The sequence below is a fragment of the Spermophilus citellus genome (genome assembly GCF_964194105.1).
Source record: "Spermophilus citellus genome assembly, chromosome: 9".
Taxonomy (NCBI): Eukaryota; Metazoa; Chordata; class Mammalia; order Rodentia; family Sciuridae; genus Spermophilus; species Spermophilus citellus.
In genome coordinates this window covers 121,075,673-121,101,508 of record NC_138191.1, presented here as the reverse complement: position 1 = coordinate 121,101,508, position 25,836 = coordinate 121,075,673, and the positions used below count along the sequence as shown (strand labels likewise).

At 54.7% G+C, this 25,836-nt stretch overlaps 1 protein-coding gene across 1 annotated transcript; it reads left to right on the top strand.

The window, feature by feature from the left end:
- Window positions 1–13,581: 13,581 nt before the first annotated feature.
- Window positions 13,582–25,656, top strand: EXTL1 (exostosin like glycosyltransferase 1). The gene is made up of 11 exons (XM_081306937.1): window positions 13,582–15,318; window positions 18,883–18,973; window positions 19,267–19,374; window positions 20,178–20,297; window positions 20,738–20,870; window positions 21,053–21,159; window positions 21,876–21,965; window positions 22,591–22,677; window positions 23,078–23,238; window positions 24,109–24,277; window positions 24,457–25,656. The coding sequence occupies exons 1-11, from the start codon at window positions 14,546–14,548 to the stop codon at window positions 24,631–24,633; spliced, it is 2,016 nt and encodes a 671-aa protein (XP_081163063.1). The 5' UTR covers window positions 13,582–14,545; the 3' UTR covers window positions 24,634–25,656.
- Window positions 25,657–25,836: the final 180 nt, after the last annotated feature.

The window sequence follows — 25,836 nt, the reverse complement described above, 5'->3', positions numbered from 1 at the left end:
ACCTCTCTGTACGGAACTACAATTCCCGGTGGGCACCGCGCCATCTCGAGCATCGCAACTGTTAAGACTACAATTCCCAGAGCCCTACACGCCCGCGGATGGGCGAAACCGCCCAAGGCCCAAGGTGCGGTGCGATTCCTCCCCCTGGCGGTCTGAGCAGAAACCGCGGCGAGGTGGTCTCGAGCGGAGGGTTACCGTTTATAGCCCCAGAGAGTAACCCTCCGCCTGAAGGTCTCTCAAATAGTTCGCGGGCGTGCCTGGAAACGGCCCTGGCTTCGCTTTACTCTCAGGGAGGTGGGGAGGAGGTTCTTTGTTTCCATAAATTTTGCTTCCTGAAGATGAGACTGATCATTCCAATTAGGGGCACATTCCCTACAAGCCTACACCTGTTGACACCTGTAATTTCCATTGTCTTCGCAAGAGACTCCCTAGAGACCCGCCCAGGGAGGAACCTGCGAGATCAGCGGGTCCAACCCCTCCGAGCATCCCCGTTTTACTGCCCTATGCTGATTCCTAGGGACACGCTGGCGAATGAGATGCTGTCTCTAGCCTCAACCGAATCCATCTAGCAGAGGATTCAGACAAAGGAATAATGACAACACAGCGACACGCACTCTAATAATGGGAGAAACAGCGAGTGTGGGGGACTGATGTGGGGCACCTGCCCAGGCTTGGGGGAAAGCTGTGTCCCCAAGGCTCCCTAGAGGAAGGGATGGGAATATTGAGACCTAATGCCAAGAACTTAGCTGGGAGTATCAGGAGCGCGAAGAGTGCCTAGGACAGTTTGCGTGGAAAGTTCATTGCTGGCCAGAGCACAGAGTGTGAGGGACTAAACGGGGGAGGTGCATGGGAGAGGTAGGCAGGGCCCCACCGGCAAACTTCCATAAGAAACTCGGATCATTCATGCCGCTCAGAAACCCAACAGCTCTCCACGACCTATGAATGGGGTCCCAACTTCTTAGCTTGGCCTTCAAGGTCCTTCCTAACCGCACCCTGTTGGCATTGCTCTTTGCTACTCCCAGACAGGAAGCCTCTCCCCGCTTCAACTGCCCTGTCCACGGCTACTGTCTCCCCTCCAAATTCTCGGGATGCATAGGCTGTCCCCCTCCACCAGGTGCCCTGGTACCACCAAGTACTCTGCCCTGCCTGGTGGACCCTCTAATCCTGTTCTGCCTTTGAAGTTCCTCCAAGTTCCCCCTCTCCATGAAGCTTACCTGTCCCAGAGGATCTCTGCTGGGACATTTGCATGCACCTTTTGTTTGGAGGCTTTATCCTCACTACCTGCAACATCTATCAGGTTGGAGGTCTTAACTCTCCAATGGATTGTGAGCTCCTTGAGATCAGGAGTCCTCTATATGCTCTATCCGCGTCCCCACAAAATTCACCAGTGTCTAGTTTCCGCTCTAGGTTTCTTTAGGCTTCTCTCTCCTGGAACACTCTCACCATCACCATCTTTTTGGGAGTCAAGATAAAGTCATCAGGAGGGCGATGACATACTGCACTATGGTATTAAGCCCGGATTTGATTAAAGCTGTAGTTGGTGGCACAGGCCACAATACATAAAAAGCTTAGTGTGAATCAGAGCAGGACTGCCTTTGGCTAACTGATAGGGGCTGTGTTGCTGGCCCAGAACACTCATGACAAATCAGAGTCCCTTGTCATGAGCGGGACAGCTGGAGGTCATTTCTTTCAGTCTTCTATTCCTGGATCAAGGCATACTGGGGCCATTTGCTGGCCAGCTGAATTAAAAATTTCCCGGGATGTCCCAGTCTGTTTTATCTCGTTTGTCGTTTTTAGGAAGATCTTCCTTGGTCCCAATAAAACTCTTTCCTGTTGCAAAATAAAATGATTACATTCAATTTTCTTTTCTTTTCTGGAATGAACAAAATGCTTTTAAGTGTTCAGCAAATCATCCATTTTCCAGCCTATTCGTCACAGATCTCAGATTCTGGTAGCCCAAGATTCCCCTTCAAGTCAGCCACCATCCCAACTCAGACCTTTACCTTTTTAAATTGGTATTTGGATACCGGCTTTAGATTTCCTGTCTTTCCCCTACCTGCTGAAGTTGGTGGACAACACTTGTTTAATCAAATTACAACAGATAAACATCTAATTACATTTCTTTCTTTTTTGTACTGGGAATTGAATCCAGGGGCACTTTACCGCTGAGCTACATCCCCAGCCCTTTTTATTTATTTACTTACTTTATTTTGAAAAAACGTCTTGCTAAATTGCTGAGACCAGCCTCAAACTTGCAACCCTCCAGCCTCAGCTTCCCCATTTGCTGGGATTACAGGTGTGCACCAGCATACCTGTCCTAAAGCACAGCAATCTGAAGTGTACAGCTCAATATTTTCCCCAAAACATTCTGTTGAAACTACCACCTACTTCAAAACAGAATATTTCCAGTATCCTAAAAGGTAGCCTTCTCAGTTTAAAACTAACCACTCCCTGGAGGGAACTGCTATTTTTTTCTTTCTCCCATTCTCAACCAGTTTTGGGGAGCAACATTTTGTAACTTTGGGCAATGATATTTTGTCTTCAATGGTCCATTAAAGAATGATACCTGCATCTATGCCATTCAATCAAAGACCATCAGGAACATACCTATATCTAAACTACTGCGTCCCTTCTCATTTCACTCAGAGAGAATGCATGTGCTGGGGGAAACACAGAACATTTCAGTAAGAGGATGTTGGAAAGGACTTCTTACAGAATTGGAGCTTTCGTTAGGTAATTTTGGAAAGGTTTTAAGGAAGCGGGGCTTTGCTTTGGTTGGATGCTGTCAGGAAGCAAAGGGAAGGGCTGGGGTTTTTGGTTTTTGGCTCAGTGGTGGAGCACTTACCTAGCATGCTTAGAGCACTGGGTTTGATTCTCAGCACCACATATAAATAAATATAAGGTCCATCAACAACTAAAAAAAATTTTTTTTAAATGAAGAAGGGGGAGTTTTATGATTGAAGAGCTTAAAGGACATCTAGCTAAGTGCATGCATGCCTGGAATCCTAGTGATTTGGGAGACTAGGGCAGGAGGATCACAAATTCCAAGCCAGGCTCAGCAATTTAGCAATCTGCTTAGCAATGTAGTGAGATTTTGTCTCGAAATAAAAAATGAAAAGGGATGGCTGATCTTTTTTTTTTTTTTTTTTTTCTGGTTTAAGCAATGTTCATGTTTTGTCCGTGCTAGACATGGTAAGAGAGTATCCTGTTTGTGTCATGACCCATCGCAGTCACTGAGTGGCCTTATCTGCCACTGATTCTCTGTGAAATTTGGGTTCAACAGGGGAACACTGAAGCCAGCTGGGTGCCAGGATCACAGGCTGCTTTTCTCTTTCTTACCTGTCAACCTGTGTTGGTGCCTCCTCCTCTGGGCTGGTGGCCAGGTGTATATCAGTGATTTGTCCTGTGTCCTTGGAGACCTCATGGTGAGTGGGGAAGGTAGACAACTAAGGGTCAGATCTGGAGACAAGAGATTGAGACTTTTCCCTAGTGCTGGGGTGGAACCCGGGGCTTTTGCCTACAGAGCGCATGCTCCTCCACTGAGCTGCACCCCAGCCCCAGACTGTTGAATGTGCAGCTGCGCCACCTACTGGCCTTGAGACCTGGGGCAAGGACTACCATCTAAGCCTCCATTTCTTCCACTGGGATAACAGTTGTGTTCCTGTGGTGGATTTATGAAATGGACTAAAACCCATGGATCCCTGGTTTCTTGGGTTTTATGGAAGACAAAAGTGGATCTAGGTTTTGTGGGGCTGAAGCTTATACAATTTTGAGAGCATGCTCTTTAAGAAAAATAATTTAAAACCTGGCCCTGTAGTGCACACCTGTAATTCCAGCTATTTGGAAGGCTGAGGCAGGAGAACTGCAAGTTTGAAGCCAGCCTAAGCCACTTAGTGAGACCCTGTCTCGAAATAAAAAAATAAAAAAGGGCTGAAAATGCAGCTCATGGGAATGTAGTGTACCTGTGTTCAATCCCAAGTTGTTGTTTTTTTTTTTTTTTTTTTTGTTATTGTTTGATAACAGGGATTGAACCCATGGGTGCTTAACCATGGAGCCACATCCCCAGCCCTTTTGATATTTTATTTGGCGATAGGGTCTCACTAAGTTGCTGAGGCTGGCTTTGAACTTGTGATCCTCCTGCCTCAGCCTCCCAAGTCACTGGGATTACCGGTGTACCCAACTTGAATCCCCATTTTAATCACTTATTTTCACTAAATTTTCAAATCACATGAGCCTCATCACTGATGGTGAGAAAGGGCAAAATTATACAATAGCTTTATTCTTTTTAAATTCTACCTTCAGGGGCTGGGATTGTGGCTCAGCGGTAGAGCACTCGCCTAGCACAGACGGGACCTGGGTTCCATCCTCAGCACCACATAAAAATAAAGGCATTGTGTGTGTCCATCTATACCTAAAAAATAAATAAATAAAATTAAAATAAAATAAATAAATAAATTCTACCTTCAAACAAGTGTTCCCCAAACACCCATGTCCTAAGCTGAAGCCGCTCAGTGCTCTTACAACTTCTTGCACTGCAGCCTAGTGGGCAGTCCACCAGGATGCAGGAACTGACCTGAGTCACTCTGACTAGAGCTGTACCTACTATTTTCAGCACGGGGACCCAGCTAGAGTCCAGATGATCCTCTTGAACTTGTTATTAATAGAGTATGTGCTTAGTACAAGGTCAAGAACAGTAACTGTCTTTCTTTATTGTTTCTGCAATAATTCTTCCATTCAAAAAAGATTTGTTGAGCACCTAGTATGCCCCAGGCACTGGGCCCAGGGCTGGGTGTAAAGTAATGGATAGGAGAGAAGGATTCCCTGTCCTCGTGCTGCTTTCATTCTAGTGAGAAAAGACAGAAGAAATAAACAGCATCTAACCAAGACAGTTAGTTGCATGCTGTCATGCATTCTCTGTAGAAAACAGGACGTCCTCGTGGAGAACAAAGGGAGCAAGCCACTCTCCACAGGATGTCAGGGAGGGAGTTTCTGAGAAGTTGGTGGTTGAGCTGAGCCCAGCGTTATCTACCACGTATTAATGATTTACCATGTGTCACACATCTCATTAGGTCCTTTCAAGTATGTTTCCTCACTGAATCCTCCTGTGAAGTGTGTCTTCCCATTTTAAGATGAAAAAAAAAATTCTTCCTGTGTTTTCCGATGGGAAGACAGATGCTCAAAGAGGTAACAGAAGGTGCTGTTGATAGCTGCCCCACCTTCATTCCTTCTCTGAGTTCCCCGGTGGTTGCCTCTAGTGAGCTGAGCTGCCAACTCACGGTCCTGCTTCATTCAGCTTAGGCATCTGGGGACCAGGCAAAAGGGAGAGGTGTCCCGTACCCCAAGGGCCACCTTCAACCATCAAGGGAGTTGGTACCCAGCCCATCCTCCCCAGCTCAGATAGCGTGGTTCCGAGGTGGGGCTCACACCTCTCCCCGGGCTCCCAGGCTGGGACTCAACCTGAAGGACAACTGCACACTGATGTGCCCCCGTTACCGTCACTTTCTTAGCCTTCACTTCTGCTTCTTAAAATCACTTCCCAAATTTAGTCCCAGCACCCAAGTCTCAGGGCCTGCTTGAGCGGGAACTCCTTAAGACAGAGCTTAAGGGACTTGCCCAAGTGGCAGAACTGGAATTCGAGTCCAGGTCCATATGAATCACATGGCCCCCAGCCGTGACTGCCATGCCACATGCCAGCAGGACTGCAGGCGGAGCCCCCTCCCTTGAGCCTGGCTCAAGGCCTTTCCCATCCTCATCCCAGATGATCATTTTTGGTCTCTTCCTTGTCTTGACCAGCATTCGTTCCAGGCACAGCAAACTGCTTGGGACATAATATTCTCCAATTTTGCCCTGTCACCCATCCAAACCTTTGCAAGTGCTTTCTCTGCAGAAATATGTTGAAACTACATGACCCCCTCAATATCCACCTTCACCCCGTCCCCACCACCCTCCACCGTGGACACCAGTGTCCAGTGTTGGGAAGGAACATACTTGTGCCAAGTGCTTGGCACTCCTGACTTTATTCAATTGGCACAATAATTCTGAAAGGCCAGTAGCACCGTCCCCAGTTTACAGGCAGCAAACCAAGGTACACAGAAGCCAGGTAGCAAAGTCTTCTAGTCAATGACTGGCAAAATCAGGATTGGATGATCCCAGCAGCTCCTGGAGGATGAGGCGGGATCACAGGTTCGAAGCCAGCCTCAGCAATTTAGTGAGGCCCTAAGCAACTTAGTGAGACCCTAACTCAAAATAAAAGCCGGGTACAGTGGCACACACCTGTAATCCCAGGGGCTCATGAAATTGAGGCAGGAGGATCACAGGTTTGAAGCCAGCCTCAGCAATTTAATGAGGCTATAAGCAACCTAGTGAGACCCTAACTCAAAATAAAAAAATAAATAAAGCTGGGTATGGTGGTGCACACCTGTAATCCCAGGGGCTCATGAAGCTGAGGCAGGAGGATTGAGGTTCGAAGCCAGCCTCAGCAACTTAGGCTGTAGGCAACCTAGTGAGACCCTGTATCAAAATAAAAAATAAAAAGGACTGGGGTAAAAAGGACTGGGGTTGGGGGCTGGGGTTGTGACTCAGTGGTAGAACGCTTGCTTAGCACGTGTGAGGCACTGGGTTCGATCCTCAGCATCACATGAACAAACAAACAAATAAATAAAGGTATTGTGTCCAACTACAACTAAAAAAATACTTAAAAGGGGGGGGGGCTGGGGATGTGGCTCAATGGGTAAGTATCCTTGAATTCAATCCTGATATCAAAAAATAATTAATTAATTTAAAAATTAATTAATTAAAAATAAAAAGGGCTGGACTGGGGATGTGGCTCAGCAGCTAAGCACTCCTGGGCTCAATTCCTAGTTTAAGAAAAAAATCAATGAACATAAAAACAAGTGGGTGTCCTGTTGCACCCCTGTACCCATCTACTTGGGAGGCTGAGGCCAGAGGATGACAAGTTTGAGACCAACCTGGGCAACTTAGCAAGACTGTCTCCAAATAAAAAATAAAAAAGGCTAAGGATATGAGGGGGGGGTTAAGGGAGGGTAGGATGTAGCTCATTAGCAGAGCATCACTAATACTGCAACACAAAACAAACCCCCTGGTCTACCTGTTCTGCCATCATACCTTGATGCTTAGCTGAAAGGGAAGGAATAGGAACTGGGGTCTCATAGGTTGCTCTCAAAATCGTCCTCTGTCAGGCCTGACTCAAGAGCTGGGAGAACATCCCCCAAGGTAACTGTCAGATTCCTAGCTGGGAGGGGGAGGGACAATGGAATCTGCAAAGAAAGGGATTGGACAAGCTGGTGCCTGTAATTCCAGCTACTCGGGAGGCTGAGACAGGAGGACTGGAAGTTCAAGGCCAGCCTCAGCAACTTAGGGAGGGCCTGTTTCAAAATATAAAGGGCTGGAGATGTAGCTCAGAAGCAGGAGAAGCGCGGTAAGCAGAGGGAAGCTGGTGAGGGCCTTACCCTTTCTGCTTTCTGGCTCCTTCCAGGCCTTAGGGAGTTTACTTGGCCTTGTCAACATCCTGCTTCCCAGAATCTCTCATCAAAAATGATTCGTGGAGGCTGGGCCAATTCTGAGGTGCCAGGAGCCAAGGTAGGCCTGAATTCCCGCTCTCAGCCTTCTTTCTGGCTCTTGACCTTGTTATCATCAAGCCCATCAGAGGCCTGCAGAACAGGAGCCAGCCTGCTGGGTACCTCCCTGGCAAAGGTAGGTACCTTTGGAGAAATGGGGCAGGAGCTGGAGTGGGGTGGGGGTGGGTGGTGGGTGGGGATGGAATCCTCTGCTCGTGTCAGTCTGTGCTTAAAATCCTTCTGGAAGCCGGGCGGGCGTGGTGGCCCATGCCTGTAATCCCAGCAGCTCAGGAGGCTGAGGCTGGAGGATGGCAAGTTCAAAGACAGACTCAGCAAAGTGAGGCGCTAAGCAACTCAGCGAGACCCTGTCTCTAAATAAAATACAAAATAGGGCTGGGGATGTGGCTCCATGGTCGAGTGCCCCTGAGTTCAATCCCGGTACCAAAAATAAATAAATAAATAAAAATCCCTCGGGAGCTGCTTGCAGTCCCCAAATCTAAACTCAGAGCCTTCCAATATCTAGATCCACTTCCTCCTGCCAACCAGATTCGTGGCTCCTGCACGTCCAGTGTGACTGCTCGCCCCCAGACAAGTGGGCAGCCAGCCATGCTCTGCATTTATTTGCACCTTCTCCTCTGCTTCCTGCCCAGTCTCTAGAATCCAGCGGAGATGTCACTTTCTCCAGCTGAACCCCCCCCACACTGCATGCTCTTCTTGCTCCCCTAACACTCCCTGCGTCCCCAGGACAACACACACCATGCAGCGAAGCCACCTGGAGCAGGTCTGCCTCTCCGTGTGACCAGGTGCCCCCTAGGGCCAGGAGGCCTTCTCCCTCACCCCCACAGGCTTGGCGTGGTGCCTGGCAGGGTGGGTGTTGGTTACAAGAGTGAGTGGACGAGGAAGAGTTTGGGTCATGAATACCATTGGGGTCTCCATAAGTCAGGTAAATTGGTGTAAGATGAAAGGAAATGGGGACTGTGGCCAATGGGACAGTAAGTGACTTGCTAAAGGAATTCAAATTCTATATTAAAGAAAATTGGGGGGTGAAATCTGATCTTTGATAACAGTGCTAGCTCCTATTTATTGTGAATATTCGCCATGCTGGGACATGGGGTGCTGGGTTTGAGTTCCCGCTCTCTTGCCCGTCAGCTGTGAGACTTTCGTCATGTTAGTTAACCTCTCTGGGCTTCAGTTTCCTCACTTACAAAGTGGAAATAGTAATCCTAGTACCTTAGAGGGTCGTTGTGACAATTCAGAGTGACTGACTGCACGGAGGGTCCAGCACATGGAAAACCCCAGGAGGTGCTGTCTCTTCTGCTCCTCCATGATGACTGACAAACTCCCAGAGACAGTGAGGTGCATGAGCCCTGGGCTTCCATGAGGTTTTGCAGAAAATCCAACCACATGGTTAGTCCAGAGTTCAAGCCAAGAAGGGAAGGGAGCCTGTGTTCTCGCATGAGCCTCTGGCTGCCGCACGGAGAAGGGGAGAGACAAGAGGAAGGCAGAGACCAGAGGCCAATGCTGTGATCTAGGTGCCAAATAATGTCAGCTGTGCCTGTCGTGGGGGCGGGGGAGTGGGGCGAGGCTGGTCTCGGGGTTGGTTTGGAGGGGTGTTGACAGGACATGATGAACGCCCGGTGGGGATGCCATTGGGATCACAAGTGACAACTGGAGGCCACCCTGTTCTTGTGCCTGGGATCGCCACCTCTGTTCCCTCCCCGGCCTGGACAGCGCCACCTCACTCTTCTGATGTTGACGGCTTAGTGGGGCTTCTAGAAAAGGATACCTCCAGGATTGGAGAGGGTGCCCAACACATTGCCGGCACGGAGCAGGGACTCCACAAATCAACTCTTTCTCTTCCATCAGGGAAGCAGAAAGCCCAGCGGATCTGATGCCAGACAGGCCACGTTTGAGTCCGGGCTCTACCACCCACTAGCTGGGCGACCCTAGGGAAGAGATGTCACCTTTCTCTGTCTCCTTACCCTGATCTGGAAGCAGAGATAAGGGCGCCCAGCCCTTCCAGTGTCTTGAGAACTAAGTGAGGCAAAGTCTGCGAGGAGAGTGTCAGTCTGAGATCCTCTCGCTCTTCTTGAAGCCCACCTCTGGGCCTGCATCCCCAGGCCTGATCTGGGCCCCAGCTCCCACCCCTCCACGCGCACCTCCTCAAGAGCCAACAGAGGGCTGCGTTCATTCTGCCAAGCAGCCTCCCAGGGAGGGAGGAGGAGAAACAAATCCTTCTTCCACCGAGGACTGTTCATTACCTGGGCACTGCAGCCTCCTTGCTGGGTAAACACCTTCAGCTCTGTTGGTTAACTCCTTGGTGGCTAGGGCTGGCTGCCCCCCCGAGGGTCCAGGAACTAACTGGAGGGAGGCTGCACATGGCTTCCTGAGCCTTCAGAGAGGGCCAAAGTCAGGTGAAGACTTCTGGAAGAAAAAACACAATGGCCACACGCAGTGGCCAGCAATTCAGGAGGCTGAGGTGGGAGGATGGCAAATTCGAGGCCAAACTTGCAATTGAGAAAGACCTCATCTCAGAATAAAAAAATAAATAAAAAGGGCTGGTGGTAGTTCAGTGGGAAAGCACCCCTAAATTCCACCTCCAGTCTCAAAAAATAAACAAACAATAGGGCTGGGGATGAAGCTCACCCCTCTACTCCTGCCACTCTGGGCCAAGACACCGTCCTGGCACAAGGGCCTGGCCCAGGAGGGCTCCCCGCTCCTGTCCTGCCCCTGCAGCTGATCTCTTCTCCTATGACCCCTCCAGGGTGCTGGAAAAGCAAGGTCAGGCCATGTCTTTTGCACACAGCTACTCTCCTGCCTCAGAACCCACACCCCGGCTGACCCTCCCCCTAGAAATACCCTCCACTCCTCCCTCACCTCTTCAGGATTTTACCCCAAAGCCAGCTTCTCAGTGCAGTGGGCTCCCACCTACCCCCTCTCCTGGAACTACCACCAAACACTTGGTGCCTCAGGCAGGAAGCAACTCCACAGCCAGGCAGCCCACAGGCTCAGGGTGGAACAACCCCTGGTGAAACCAACACTGCCGCGCTGAGGTCCAGAATCCCCTTCCAGAACACTTCCTTGCCCTCGAATCCACAAAAAGACCTGCTTCAGCCTGCCCTGCCTCCTCCAGGAAGGCTCCTAGGATTTTTCCCAGCTTCTCTGGCCGGATCTCCTCCACCTCCTCACGGCTCTCTTCTCCTTCCTGCCTGGCCCCTTTCCCTTCTCCCAAGTGTGTTGGCTCCTGCCCCCCAGATCAGAGCCCAGCTACAGGAGGGTACCCTACAGATGCCCAGGAGCCCTTGACAGATCCCAGGATCTATTTTTTTTAATATGAGATCAGCTCAGTTCTCTGTGCTAGGAGGCCCCACCTTCCTCTCCCCCATCCACGCCTGGCAAGCCTGTGAATCACAGCCCAGGCACGCTCGGGCCGGCCTGAGCACCACCCCTGCAGGGGCGAAGGCAGGAGAGGGCTTGTGCGTGCTCCAACGTGGGCATGGACATGAGCCAGACAGCGAGGCCAGGCTGGGGTGGGCAGCAGGAGCAGGATAGCGTCTCCCCCATGCTCCCAGCCAGTGGCCTTGGCCTCCTGGCCACTCTGCTTCTCTCCATCCACGTGCTTCTCACTTGTCCGCCAAGCCCTCCTCAGGCATGTGTCGTATTAGTGCTGGCAGCAGACCTGACCGCCAGTCTCAAAACTGAACTCTTGGTCTTCCCCAAAACTGCCCCCCACCTCGTAATCTTCCCCGTCTCAGTGGGTGACAGTCCCACTCTCAGATTTGGCTCAGGTCAAATCTCACCTGATCCTTCAGCCAGCCTGCCCTTTGCCCTGGACACAACGTTCCTGAATCCAGTGACCTCTCACCTCTACTCCTGCCACTCTGGGCCAAGCCACTGTCCTGGCACGAGGGCCTGGCCCAGGAGGGCTCCCCGCTCCTTCCCTGCCCCTGTAGCTGATCTCTTCTCCTATGACCCCTCCAGGGTGCTGGAAAAGCAAGGTCAGGCCATGTCTTTTGCACACAGCTACTCTCCTGCCTCAGAACCCACACCCCGGCTGACCCTCCCCCTAGAAATACCCTCCACTCCTCCCTCACCTCTTCAGCATTTTACCCCAAAGCCAGCTTCTCAGTGCAGTGGGCTCCCACCCTCACCCCTAATTTGCAACCCTCCCCCTCTCCCAGAGCTACCGCCAAACAGCCAAACAGCCAGGAGACAGACCTCCTGTTCCTCTGTCCCGGCCTCCTTCCCCACCTTGGAAATGAAGCTCCCTGCGGGCAGGGTTTCCCCTGCCTGGCCTGGCCACACCTCTACAGGGGCTCATAGAGTAGCATTTGAAGGAGTGACTTGATTGACAGACCAAGCATCAAAGCCTGTCCCTGCTCTAGGCCTGCCCGTTTCCTGCCGGTTCTTACAAAGCCACGGTGATTTTTCTAAAAAACACACGGCTGAGGCCGAGTCTGAGCGCATTGTAGAGCTGAGCATGCCCTGGGTTCCATCCCAGCACCACAAACCAACACAAAGCAAAATCCAAGACGCCATAGTGCTATCCTGCGGGTCCTAGGGTAAGTCTGGTTTCCCAGAAGCCTTTGCCAGCCGCCCTCTATGCCTGCCTGTCTCCTCTGCTCATTCCGATTGCTGGGTACTGCTCCCTCCTGGTCGGTGAGCTCAGGAGGGTGAGGGATGTCTGTCTCGGTAGGATGGTGTGATGGTTAAAAGGATGGATGGCCCTGGCTATGCCATGGGAATGTAGGCAAGTGATCTAAGTTCCCTGGATCTTGGTTTCCTCATCTGTAAAATGGGGATGATACAGTATCCCCTTCGTAGGGTCAAGGGGAGGATTGAATGAGCACCATGCAGGTGCCTCCAGTGTGCTTGGCGCACAGTCAGTGTTGCATCCCACAGCCTCACAGGGGACGCCACAGGGGACCCGCCCAGTTAAGACTCCCATGCATTTGCTGGATGCACCAGTGCAGGAAGGAATGAGCAGGTAGAGGAATGAAGAGTGGCAGGAGACCCTAACAGAGGCCCTAACCCAGCCCAGAAGGGTTGGGGCAGTTTCCTGCAGAAAGAGAGCCTTCCCCGGACTCCTGAAGCCTGCGGACGAGGCAGCTGGCAAGGTGGCCAGGCAGGAGAAACTGCCAGCCAGGCCAGCACGAGAGGACTTGGTGCCTACGGGACGGTCATTGGGTCATCCATCACAGAGACTGACCCTCTGCTGGTGGCAAGAGGCCAGTTTCCTTCGCTGGGCATTTTCGGAACAGGCCTGGGTGCTGCGTCTGTGCTGCACCCTCGGTTTACGATGGTGGCTCCTGGGTCAAATCAGCAGCCCTCTGAGGAGGGAAGGGGAGGCAAAGCAAGGCAAAGAGGCCACCCCTTGTCAGGGGACCCCTTGGAGTTAGGCCTGGATCTGAGCTGATCACCATCCCCTCAGGGGACGTGGTCTACCCGGGAGCAGAGCCCCACGCCTCTGGGCCTAGCAGGCTGCTCTGCTCCAGGTCTGCCCTCTGAACCCTCCCTTGTCAGACAGGGGCTCCTGTGTCCCCCCCACCGCCTCTGCAGTCAACCAGTGGATGACTTCCCCCATTCCGACTTCTGTCCCAGAGGCAGGGGGTCCCTCCACGGGGCACAGGCTGGTGGGAAGGAAGCCAAGTTCAGGAAGAACTTCCCCGTGGACTAGAGCCGAGGGTTGGACTTGGATGAGGTGGGGTGGGGACAGTGGGGTGCCTTCCCTGACCGCCCACCGTCTCCCTGACTCTTCACTTACCTGTTTTCCTTCCCATCTGCCGCTGTGTGGGCTTCCCGTCCCCCAACAGGCCCCCAGCTTGGGGACTAATGGTCAAGGTTCCCTTCTGCCCCCAGACCCTTCTGAGCTGGGCCTCCTGAGAAAGTCCCTTCCCTCTCAGAGCTTCTCTATCTGCGGGAATCATGGTGGAACCTCTGCTTGCAGGGCTGCCAGAGGAGGCAGAGAGACAGACTGGCCCTCTGCCAGGCGCGGCGCCTGTCCCAGGTTCTAATCACCAAACTGGGAACTGGTGGGAAGGGGTTAAGTTGGAGACCCCGCCTCCCAGCCGGGAGCCAATCAGGCGACAGGGGCGGAGCCGGGCTGCTCGAGGAAAGAGCTGTGGACCGGCCAGATGCTGCGAGGGAACAAGACGACGCTGGCAGGGCTTGGGGGACACGGGGCAGGGGCTCGGTGCCCCGGGCCTGGCTTCTGCCCTGTGACAGCTCTGAGCCTGAGGGTGCCGGGCAGCTGCGAGCCTGGGAAGGGGCTGCATTTCCTGGGCTGGGGGCGGCGGCAGGGTGGAAGAGGACCAGGACTCTGAGTCCCCCTGGACCCCCCCCCCCCGCAGGGTCCCTAGCGGCACACAGGTCCTGCCTTCAGCTGACTCAGGTGGCCCAATGGGTGTAGCGTCTAATTTTAGTCCCGCCCAAGAGTGCCTGCCAGGGGCCACAGCGGGGACCAGGGCTGCTCAGGAGCTGTCCAGGAGGGCTGGGTAGGGGACACCAGCCTGCTTCCTTCCAGCCCATACCTCTAGCCTGGCTGCCCCATGGAAGCCCCAACAGCCCTCTGTGGCCTGGCAGATGGCCTTCCTCTTGGTCCAGGGCAAGGTCAGGGGTTGCAGCCGGGAGGGCAGAGGGCCACAGACTTACTGTCTGGTCAAGGGCTGCATCATCCTGAGCCATGCCCGGCAGCAGGGGCCCTGTGAGGAGGGCAAAGGCTGCTTTAGTGTCCCAAAGCCAAGGAAGCAGAGTCCCCCTTGGAGCTGGAGAGCAAGCCCAGAAAGCCGGTCCTCCTCACATGTGGCTAGTGACTCCCTGTTGGACCTTAAGCAGGGAGCTGCCTCGGTGGGCCTCAGTCTTCCCATCTGTACAGTAGGCGCGTAGGACTAGGAAGCTGACCTCAGACCAGCTCTTCCTGTGTGACTGCAGAGCTGCCCACTTTCCCAGCCCTGGCCGTGGGCAGCCACATGCAGTCCCTGAGGAGAAAGTCTCTCTGGGTGGCACTGTCAGCCTCCTGGCTCCTTCTCATCCTCCTGGGCGTCTTCCCCCTTCTCCGCCCAGCAGTGCCGCCCAGGCCTCAGCCAGGGGCCTCCCCAGGCTGGCCCCGCTGGCTGGATGCAGAACTTCTGCAGAGCTTCTCCCAACCTGAGGAGCCTACAGAAGATGCCCCTCCGTGTCCTCGATCCCCCCACGGTGGCCTCTGTACCTGGGGAACCTGCTTTGACACCTCGAGGTGCAGAGATGGCCTCAAGGTGTTCGTGTACCCAGCGGCTGGACCGACCTCCGAGATGCATCACCGGGTCACGGCCTCCCTGGAAGGCTCGCGCTATGGCACCTCCAGCCCCGCCGAGGCCTGCCTCCTCCTCTTCCTCAGCTTGGACACCCCAGCTGGAGGCTGCAGCCCGGAGCCTCCACACTGGAACTCAGGCAGCAACCACCTGGTCCTCAGCCTCCACTCGGCCCCTTGCCCCTGGGCCTCTCAGCTGGGACGGGCGATGGTGGCTGAGGCCAGCCCCAAGGTGGACACCTTCCGTCCTGGCTTTGATGTGGCCCTCCCGCTTCTCCCCGAAGCTCACCCGCTGCGAGGCAGGGCTCCTGGCCAGCTGTGGCAGCACAGCCCCCAGCCCGGGCTAGCCCTGCTGGCCGTGGCAGAGAAGATGGGCAGGTGGCGCCCGGCAGATGTCCACTCCCCTCCTGTTGGCTGGGACAGGCACTGTGAGCAGGACTCTGGAGCTGAGCCGTAAGTGAACCTTCCTTTGGGGGGGATGGATGGGAGGGGGACAGTAAGAGGAGTAAGCCCAGGCCAGAGTTTAGGGCAGGATTGAGATGGAGAACCCAGAGTCATGGCAAACTTAGGTGTCAGCTGAAGCAGGAGGAGATCAGATTAGACAGAAGGGAGCACTTTCATCGAGATGGAGATTTGTCTCAAGGGGTGTCAAAGGCAGATTTTGTAGTTCTCCCTTGGGAATCTTCAAAACAAAACATGACTCACGCCTGCTTATTCCCTCTCATTAATCCAATTCCTCCTACCCTAACATTTTATGTAACTACACACTTGCAAGATGCTTACTCTGTGCGAAGCTCTCTTATATAAATGATTATGCATAATAAAATAATACTAATTACTATCACTTAAGTGTTTGTATACCAAAGACTAAAGCTCAGAGAGGTTAAGTAACTTATCTGAAGCCACCCAGCCAGAATGAGAACTGCTAGTATTTTAATCCAAAACTGCCTGTTTCCAAAGCCTTCCGTATGACATTTCTGAGTTGGGTTGTTATTGTTTCATTCTTTGTGGTGGTGCTGGGAATCACAGGCCTCACGCATGCAAAGTACACACTACCACTGAGCTATCCCCCCAACCTCCAGAATTCTGAGTTTTGACCCTTGTCAAATGCTCCAGAAGGTGGAGAGATAAGTAGTTGTTCAGAGCTAGAAGCTGCTCCTGTGGCTAATCTTGGGTTTAACTTCTCAAGGAAACAGCCTTTGGTTGTTTCCAAAGCAAATATGTGTGTCTTGAGTTAGATCTAAAGAAGGACTTCCTGCCAGTGAGAATGCCTGAATATAGATAAGGGTATGGGTGGCCTGTGGCACATGGCTTATGCAGAAATTTCCCTTCACTGGGCTAGCTGGGGTGACACACCCCAGGTGATAAAGGAGTTAACCCCTAAGCTCCTGAACCCCCCGCATCTCCAGGAGGCCAGCGGTCTCCAGGGCTGTCTGGGCAGCCAAAACATGGAAGCCTTATGAGGTTGTCCAGGCCCATGTGGCAGAGGGCTCCCTCCCCATCCCCTGGGGCGGACCTGAGTTGGAAACCGTCACTCTCCTGGGCTCCCTTTCTGTTCTTGCTGGAACAACATGACTGTTCCCAGCTCTGCTTCCCTCCCAGGCATTCCTCACGTGGCCAACCTCCAATCTGGCCACTTGGGGCTCCCGGGGCTTCTCCCAGCCACAGGGCTCCCCTGGGAATGAAATCCCTTCTCCTCCGAAGGCACTTGGGGTCCTCGGGCGCCAGGCAGCCAGGGGTTAGAAGGGAATGGCCCTGTCATTCCTATGGCCCTCCAGCGGGACCTGTCCCTAGCATCTTAGCAGTAACCTGAAGAGGAGCAGGGGACCCCCGAGGCCCCTCAAGGCCCAGGCAGAGGCTCACCTTTGGTGACAAGTCACCATGCCACCCCTGGCTTTTCTGATTTCGTGAGCAAGTGGGTGCGGGCTAAGTGTCCCTAACAGGTCTAAAATGGACCAGACCCCGTCACCGTCTGGCTTTCCAGGCCTTGGGGGCCACCCTCTGCTGGTCTGCATCTCTATTAATCTGCTTCCGAGGGTTGAGCGTGGCACTGTCGCTGTTCTTGACCTCTGCCCACCTGCAGGCGGCAGGACCCCCTCTCTGGGGTATCTTGAGCCTCATTTTCTCAGAAGTGCCCGGCAGATGCCTGGGCCAGACAGACGTCCAGGGACAGAGGAAGAGAGGGAGGCCGATGGCCCCGGGGCCCGGCCTGAGAAAGTGGCCTGAATAAACAAGCACTAGGCAGAGAAAGAGGCAATTCAAGTCCCCGCCACGGTCCCACATTCCCTCAGCTGGCAGGAGGGCGCAGAGCCAGGCATGGAGCCAGGCGCAACTGTGGCTACTTGTCCCAGGCGCCCCTGGAGGGAGGCCTCCCCATCCCCATCTAGGGTGCAGGACACGGGGGCTCAGAGAGCGGTGTGAGGTAGCCTTAGGTAGCCTTAGGTGACAAGGGGGCCTGTTCAGACCCTTGGAAACCCTGGAGTTCAAACAACTAACCCTTGTCCTCTGGGCTGCAAAGCCCGTGTTTTTCCACCTTGGTTGAATAGGCTCCTGTTGCTTTGGAAAAAGGTCCTCCCATTTAAATTGTTATTTATTTCTATGAATAGGTGCTTCATTCACAGGGTACAAATTCCAAAGGCATAAAAGGGTGTACAGTAAAAAGTTTCATCTCCCTCCCACCCTGTCTCCTAACCACCAGGTTTCCTTTCTGCAGCCAAGTACCAGTTTCTCCTGTGTCCCCCAGAAGCTCTGGGCATGCACACATGTATAGAGCCCCACCTCCATCTTTTTTTTTTCATAGCAGAGATTAAACTCAGGGTCACTTTACCACTGAGCTGCATCCCCACACCCTCAGTCCTTTTTGTCTTTTATTTTGAGACAAGGCCTCACTAAGTTGCTGAGCCCAGCCTTGAACTTGTGATCCTCCTGCCGAGCCTCCCAGCCACTGGAATCACAGACGTGCATCCTCACACCCAGCTGCCACCCCAAACTGACCTTCACTGAGCTCCGACACAGTTCTCCGTGCTTCACACACATTCTCACAGCGACTCCCAGAGATGGGAAGTGTGCACTGTTAGTGCCCCACTTAACAGATGAGGAAACTGAGGCCCCAAGGTCTGCTGGGGGACCCAGGAGGGCTTCCCAGGAGGTGGTGTTTGCGCTCACACGTTAACAGGGAGCAGGAGGATTCCTCAGGTTTCAAGTCCCAGCCTGACCCCACGCTTCTCTGCAATGCAGTCCCCCATCCCTTCAATGGGGATTGGTGCTGAGGCTGCCTAATATGTTCAGGTTTCTTGAAGATCAGGCTCAGCACCAGACAGGCTGCAGCTGGGGGTCCTGAGGGCCCCCTATTCGTCAGTCTCACTCTGAGGCCCTGTGAGCCCAGGGGTCCTGGTCCCCCTTCTTTCCCCAAATTGGGTCTTGGGCAATCCCAGGGAGGTGGCTCTGACTTCTACCCCTCCCCCAGGGCAGGCACAGCCTGAGCGTGGCCCTGGGGCTGGCGGAGAAGAGGTGGGAGGAACAGAGGAGGCCTGTCCTCCTGGCGAGGGGGCCTCTGGGCAAGAGCTTCCTGTGGTTCCAGGCTGGGGGCCCAGCCCACCTCCTGACAGAGCGGCCTTTCATGGGCCTGGGCTGGGGGTGGGGGAGGGCTGGGCATGGAGGCCACTCAGGTGAGGGATGTCGGAGAGTCTCCGTGTGGCAGAGTGTGGCAGAGTGGAAGTGGAAGGGGCCTGGGAAACTTCAGGTCCCACTGCCTCCCATTTTGCAGGTGAGGAAACTGAGGCCCAGGGAAGGGAAGGGAAGGGAGGAGCCTCAGGCTGAGCTAGAACCTGGGGCTCCTGTCTCCTGGTCCAAGAGCAGAGGGGGACGAGTGTGCAGCAGGTGTGTCAGTGTGTGCCACGAGGGTTGGTCAGCACGAGGACGTGGTGGCAGGGCTGTGTTCGGGAGCCATGGTGTGGGTGCCAGGGCTGTGGAGGGACCAGGTGGGGTGAGGTATCTCAGGCTGCTGTGCCTCCTTAGGACACTCCCAGGGGACAGGCCACCCAATGCCACGTTCTGCCTCATCCCTGGCCACCGTACTGAAGCCTGGCGCTTTCTCCAAGCCCTGCAGGTACAGTCCTTGGACATCCCCATCCACTGTCCCCTCTAGCGGGCAGGTATGCTGGGCTTCTGGGGAAGGGCAGCAAGCTGTCCACTTCTCTGCCCTGGGGCGCAGGGGTGCCTGCCTGTGGCCAGGTCCCTGTACCCTCTGCAAAACAATGCTTCATCTTCAAATCAAAAACCATTTCCTTTTCCTCCTCCCCTCGCCCCGACAGCAGCAGTGGCAGTCTTGGAACTGGGGTGGGGGAGGGATGAGGGGGTGGGGGTGGGACTGGCTTCCCCAGTGACCACCCTGCCCCCTAGGCTGGCTGCATTCCTGTGCTTCTCAGTCCTTGCTGGGAGCTGCCCTTCTCTGAAGTCATTGACTGGACCAAGGCCGCCATTATAGTCGATGACAGGCTCCCGCTTCAGGTAGCTCAGGGCCCTGGGCACGGGGTGGGGACCAGACATGGGAGGGACCTCAGTCCTCCTTCCTGTCCCCCATCTATGTAAATTGACTAACCTTCCCAGCCCCAAGCCTTCCTCTGGGGCTCCCTTGGAATCAGCAGAAGGGGGAGACCCTGGGGGCTCTGAGAGCAAGCCCTGACCTCTCCCAGCCTGTTTCTCCATCTCTAGGAGGATGATCCTCATGGGTCCAGCTCTAATGGTTCCTGTCCAGTTAAACACCCAATTTAAGGAAAAGCTTCAAAACAATCCAAAATCAGAAGGCTTCCCGGGGCTTGGGGGGGAGAGGTTTGCACAGTGACGGTGACTGTGCCATCTGATGTTACTAATTTTGCCCAGCTCAGAAAAACATGTGAGCCTGCCTGAGTCCCCTGAGGAGTGAGCACAGTGCAGGGAATTCACAGGAGCCACTGTGCATTCACTGAGCTGCTACAATGGGCTAAGCACTTAGTAGGTGTCATCTGATTTAACCGATATGATCATCCCAGGACAGAGGTGCTACTGTCCCCATCTTACACATCAGGAAACTGAGACTCAGGTTAAGCAGCTTGACCGAATTTGCATGGTTACAAAGCATCCTTTAAATCCAGTTGTGTGTCACCCCTGAAGTTGATGGCCATGTTACCTGGGACTTTTCCAAGTGTGGCTGCTGTTAGCTATGGGGACAGGGCCTCTGGTTTCCAGATCTCCAGCACAGGCTCCTCCTTCCCAGGGTCAGTCAGAGCCTGGCCAGGTCCCAGGCCTTCTCCTCTTCTCCCTCTGTGCCCCAGGTCCTGGCTGCCCTCCAGGAGATGTCCCCTGCACGGGTCCTCACCCTGCGTCAGCAGACCCAGTTTCTGTGGGATGCCTACTTCTCCTCGGTGGAGAAGGTCATCTGGACCACTCTGGAGGTGAGGGGCTCCCTGGTCAGGGGCCTGACCCTGGACTCCTGTTCATCCGGCTCACACCACACTCCTCTTCCCAATGGTGGGAGCCCTTCATTGAAGATCTGGGATGAACCTGGGACTTAGCCATGATATCTTGGACCTGTTTCTCTCCAATTTTGACCTCACTCTCCCTTTCCGCAGAGGGGACAGCTGGTGGCAGCAGCTGCCTGGGTGCTGGTTTGGGAAAAATCTCAGGACCTTTCAGGATTCTGAGAATGTCATGACCTTGGTTGCCTGGTCAACCTCTCTGCTCCCAGGGGCCTGGTGACCTGGCTGCTGCCCTCCAGAGACTGAAGCAGGGTGGCGTGGGGCTGCGACAGACCCTGACTTTCCCAGACCCACAGGGCCTGCATGGGGTCCCAGGGGCCACTCCCTGCTCCCTCTGCATCCCCCTCACTTCACAGATTATTCAGGACCGGTTCTTTGGAGCACCCACTCACCCCTCTCTCCTGTGGAACAGCCCCCCAGGGGCACTCCTGGCCCAACCTACCTTTTCCCTGAGCCCCCAGGAGTTTCCCTTCTACCACCTGCAACTAGGTATGTGTGGGGTGGCACAACTTGTCCCCTCAACTCTAAGTCTGTCCCCACCTCATCCATGAAAACCTTCCAAGACCCCCCCCCAAACCCCAGTGTCTCCTGGCTCTGGGATCCCCCACTCAGGTCTCTCTGCACAGGGTTCCAACTCCTCCCACCCTAACAGCCTTTGTCTCCTTCTCCAGGCTCTCGCCCCGAGGGCAGATTCAGCACCCTGATCTGGGTGGGCCCCCCTGGCCAGGCCCCCCTGAAGCTCATCCAGGCTGTGGCAGGCTCCCAGCACTGCGCCCAGGTCCGGCCCCTTCACCAGCTGGAGGCCTGGTACCCAGGGGGGGCGCCCCCAAGACTCCTAGACCCCAAGGATGAACATGCATTTGGGGGCGGGAGCGGGGAACAGGGAGGATTTCCAAGGGTTCTTCTTGCCTTCTTTTTTAAGTTCCAAGTTTCTTCCCTTCCCCCAACTTCAGGGGACTCGATAAAGGCCCTGAGAGGCTAGAGAGCGGGGGAAGTCGCCCTTCTTCCATTCACACCCCATCCCTCCATTCAGTCCTTCACTCTGCAGTCATTTTCTGGGCCAGGCCCTGGTAGAGCTGAGGCTGCAAAGAGAAAGCAGGAGAGGGCTCTGCCCCAGGATTCGGATTCAGTGGCATTTCCTCCTGCCAAGGGAGGAAGCAGCTCAGCCAGGGCCCAGAAGGAACAGTTCCACCAATGGGACACTGGGACTGGGCGGGGCTGGCATGACAAATTTGCTGGAGGAAGAGCAAACCTTGAGGCAGGAGACAGAGCCCAGGCTAGGGGCTACGGAACTGCACCGGAATTCCTGCCTCCCAGAAACCCAGAGTCAAGGACAAGGAACCCAAGAGAGGACGGGGATCCCACTGAACCATCCCCTATCTCCCCCCCACACAGTGGCTCTCCCACATTCCTTCCGCCTTGACAAAGATTGCTCCTGGGACCTCTTTCTGCCCCAGGCCCAGGACTTCAGGAGCAATCCCCCTTTCCTCCTAGATCCTGGTTCTCTGGAGCAGTGACAGGCCAGTTCCATCCAGGTGGCCAGAGACAGCTGTGCCCTTGACTGTCATTGAGGGGCGCAGAAAGGTGAGGGGTGGGATTGTGCTGGGAACTGGGGAGGGCGCCCATGGCTGTTTTACTTGGGTCTGGGCTAAAGTCCGACTTCTACACAAGCCTGCAGAAATCGAGACATGGGTTCCAGTTTCAGGTCTAACAGAAATGGTTCTCTTCCCTCCCTGGCCCTTGTGAATCGTGCTTCCAGAGCATGAGGGAAGGCAGAGGAGTGCGTGGGTGTCTCCGATGAGGGATGGGGAAAAACCTGGGACCTTACGGAAATATGGACACAGGGCAACAAATCGGAGCCGGTGGCCTCTGAGAAGCAGGATGAGTGTAACTGTCCGCTGGCCAGGTGTCCCTGGGCAAGTCCCTTCAACTCTGGATCTGTTTCTTTCAAATGAAGGAAGTTTGACAGCTTCCCCCAGGGTGGATGTGAGTGTCTAATATGACGGTAGAGGAAACCTGAGATGTCAAACCTGAAGGGACCCTGGGGACCAACTGCTCCACTTCACCAAAGGGAAAACTGAAATCAAGGGTGGACGAGTCCCAGAGACCTGTGCATCTCCATCCCTTCCTTCCATGCTGGAAGTGCTCCTACTTATTGGGTCGGGGGGTTCTCAAGGCTGAGTTGATTGCCCCCCACCCCTCGCTACAGGTCAGTGACCGCTTCTTCCCGTACAGTGGCATCAGCACGGACGCCATCCTCAGCCTTGATGCCCACACCAATCTTTCCACAAGTGAGGTGAGGCCCAGCATCAAGGATTCCTGGGGACAGAGACTCAGGGCGCTGGCAGCCCCTAAGACTCCCAGGGATGGGAGGACCAGGGGTCCTAAGGGGCAGACTTTTATTCTGGAAACCAATGGAACAAGCCAGCAACCTCTTCTTTAATAATCCAACAGAAGCTTCCGCAGACTCTTCAAAACATTGCCTTTGTGGCTCCCTTATGAGAAAGTTCCCCTAGGAATTCCCTGGAAATGTTAATGCTATACTTCTTGTCAACTTGAAGTAATGGCTGCCATCCCCTCTCCCCAGAGCCCTGTCCCAGCCCCTCAGCCAGACCGGCCTTGCCTCTATAGGATGTGAAGATGTCCCAAGTTGGTCAGGAAGTCCTTCCTCCCAGCTCACTTAAATCCCTCTCCAGGTGGACTTTGCCTTTTCGGTGTGGCAGAGCTTCCCAGAGCGGATGGTGGGTTTTCTGACATGCAGCCACTTCTGGGACGAGGCCAGGGGTGGCTGGGGCTACACTGCCGAGATGGCCAACGAGTTCTCCATGGTTCTCAGCACAGCTGCCTTCTACCACAGGTACAGACACAGGCCCTGGCACAGGGATCAGAGGACCAGAGACCCCTCACTGAACCAGCAGTAGGGTGGCCTAGAGCTCAAGGCCCAGATCTGCCAATTATGAGACCCTGGACAAGTCTCCCCGCTTCTCTCGAGTCTCAGTTTCCTCATCTGTAACATGAGAGTTTACATGTCACAGAGGTGGTATGACCATCCCATCCCTGGACACAGATCTCAACAAGATCTAGTGTTAAGTAGAACCATCCCAGGCTTTCAGGAATCTGCCTGATGTGCCAGTCTTGGGGCAGGATCTGGATTCTGGAGGGCCCCTTAAACACGTTTAAACCAAATCTGAGTAACGTGGAACCTTCTGTAGATTTATCCTGGAGCTCTGCCGGGAATTCTCAGTAGAGTGAAGAGGAAGCCTGTGTCTGCAGGGTGGACCCAGCTTGTCCTGTTGCGGCGCCAGGGTGTGGTGGGAAGCAAGTGACACCTGGCGCAGCATCAGCGTGGTTAATCCACAGCCTTCCTGAAGCTGGTCTTTGGGTGCCATGCTTAATGGCTTGGGAACCAGCTGATCCATCCCCTCCCCAAATCTGGCTCTGCCTTAGCTCAGACCTCAAGCCCAGGCTGTGGGCACCAAGCTGAGGGAGAGGACAGGCTCACACTATTGCAGGCAGACACACCACGGGCAGCGCACATTGAGAGGGGCTCATACTAGGAGTGGGCGCTCTCTGAGGCAGCCAGAGCCGAGATCAGGGCTTTGGAAAGAGGTTTGGGGATTGGGGACAAAGGAGAGGGGAGGTCAGGAGGAAGGAGAATGAGGCCTGGGGGAGGGGATGAACTTGGCTGCAGTCTCTCCCTGTCCATCCTCCCTCCCTCCCTCCCCAGGTATTACCACACCCTCTTCACCCACTCCCTGCCCAAGGCTCTGAGGACCCTGGCAGATGAGGCACCCACCTGTGTAGACGTCCTAATGAACTTCCTAGTAGCAGCAGTCACCAAGCTGCCCCCTATCAAGGTGCCCTATGGCAAGCAGCCTCTGGGAGCTGCTGCACTGGTGAGGAGCTCGGGTGGACGGGTGGACACTGGAAGGGCACGGGCTGGGGGAGGTGGAGTGGGAATCCCTCTCATGTCCTAATCCAAATCCTTCTTGCTGCGGGCAGTGTGTGTGTGTGGGGGGGGGGCGGGGTTGAAAGGGCAGAGAAGCCATCGGTGCATTTCTCTCCCACCTCTTAGGCTCCTGGTGGTCCCGGGCCAGAGCCCCAGCCCTCCGCCCCGGACTGCATCAACCAGATGGCGGCAGAGTTCGGCCACATGCCCCTGGTATCTTCTCGCGTCCGTCTGGACCCGGTGCTGTTCAAGGACCCGGTGTCTGTGCAGCGAAAGAAGTACCGCAGTCTGGAGAAACCCTAGGAGAGACCTCGGTGGCCGCAGCTTGCGGGCGGCAGCGGCACCTGCCTTCGGGACGTCGAGATCCAATCAAAACAGCCAGTCGGCCAAACGTCAGATCTGGGTCCGCCAATCACGGCCAGGGAGTCCTGAGGGGCGGGGCCTCCCCTCACTCGGGCGGGGCTGAGTGCGCGCCCCACGAGGCGGCTGCACCTGTGCCTTGGGTAGGCTGGTTCCCGTGGCTGAAGGCCTGTCTTGGCCTCTCCGCTGGGCTGACTTCCACCTGTCTTTCACATCCTTGCCCTTCACGTCGGATGGGGTCGCTCTGCTGCTTAGAGCTCGCGCAGTCCCGGCAGTGTTCAGGCTGGCTGGTGGTGTGTCCACCGTCGGGTCCCAGGACCCGCGTGGGATCCCCGGAGGGTGGGTTGTGTCCTCTTCTCTCTGGCCTGGCAGGTGCGTCGCAAATATTTGACGACTAGATAGATGGAAGGGACATTGACTCTATGCTGGCGTGGCGGAGTGTGGTCTGAGTGTACCGAGACACAGCTCTCCGCAGACGCCTAAGTTGTCAGGCTCAATCTTCGCGTCTCAGAGAAGCAAAGAGGTGCAGAGAAGCCAGGAGTATGGATGGAAATGCAGGCTGTCCCAACTTTGCCAGTGATCCTCGGCTCTGGCTCAGCCGGGTGCCTTGCATTACAGACTTGGGCCACTAGAGGTCAGCGCCGCCCCGCACTCCCTCCTGCGGAGGGCCCGGAGTTTTACACGCATACCTGGTGAGAAGGTGGGCAAGGGGCGAGGAGGGTCAATGGTGTGTGCAGCCCGGAGACTCCAAACCGGGAAGGAATCTGAAACAGCATTACCCCATTGGTCTGCACACTTGGAGATCAGTAAGACGGGCCATCTCCAGGTGGGCTGGACGGGAGGAGGGATGCCCCAGGTCCCTGTGGGTGAGGGTGCAAAGAGGGAGGGGACGCTGGTTCTCCCCGGTTCATCCACCTGGAATTGGAATTATCACTTCCGAAATAAATTGCCTGCCCTTGCCCCTCACGCTCAGGCTATAAATACCCTTACATCTGCTGTTGGAAAGCTCAGAACTTCCCCCCCCCCCACTCCTCCCGAGCTGGGCGACTCCAAAGGGAGGGGTCAGGCCAGGCCCAGGGTGTCTGGTGTTTTCCTGCTTTGAAAACTCCCGTGACTAGGTTGCTGGTCAGAACACGCCGTCCCCTA

Coding starts and splice junctions, on each gene's coding strand:
- EXTL1 (XM_081306937.1), top strand. CDS start 14,546: ATGCAGTCCCTGAGGAGAAAGTCTCTCTGGGTGGCACTGTCAGCCTCC. Junction 18,974..19,266: donor GCTTTCTCCAAGCCCTGCAG/GTACAGTCCTTG, acceptor CCTGCCCCCTAG/GCTGGCTGCATTCCTGTGCT. Junction 23,239..24,108: donor ACAGCTGCCTTCTACCACAG/GTACAGACACAG, acceptor CTCCCTCCCCAG/GTATTACCACACCCTCTTCA.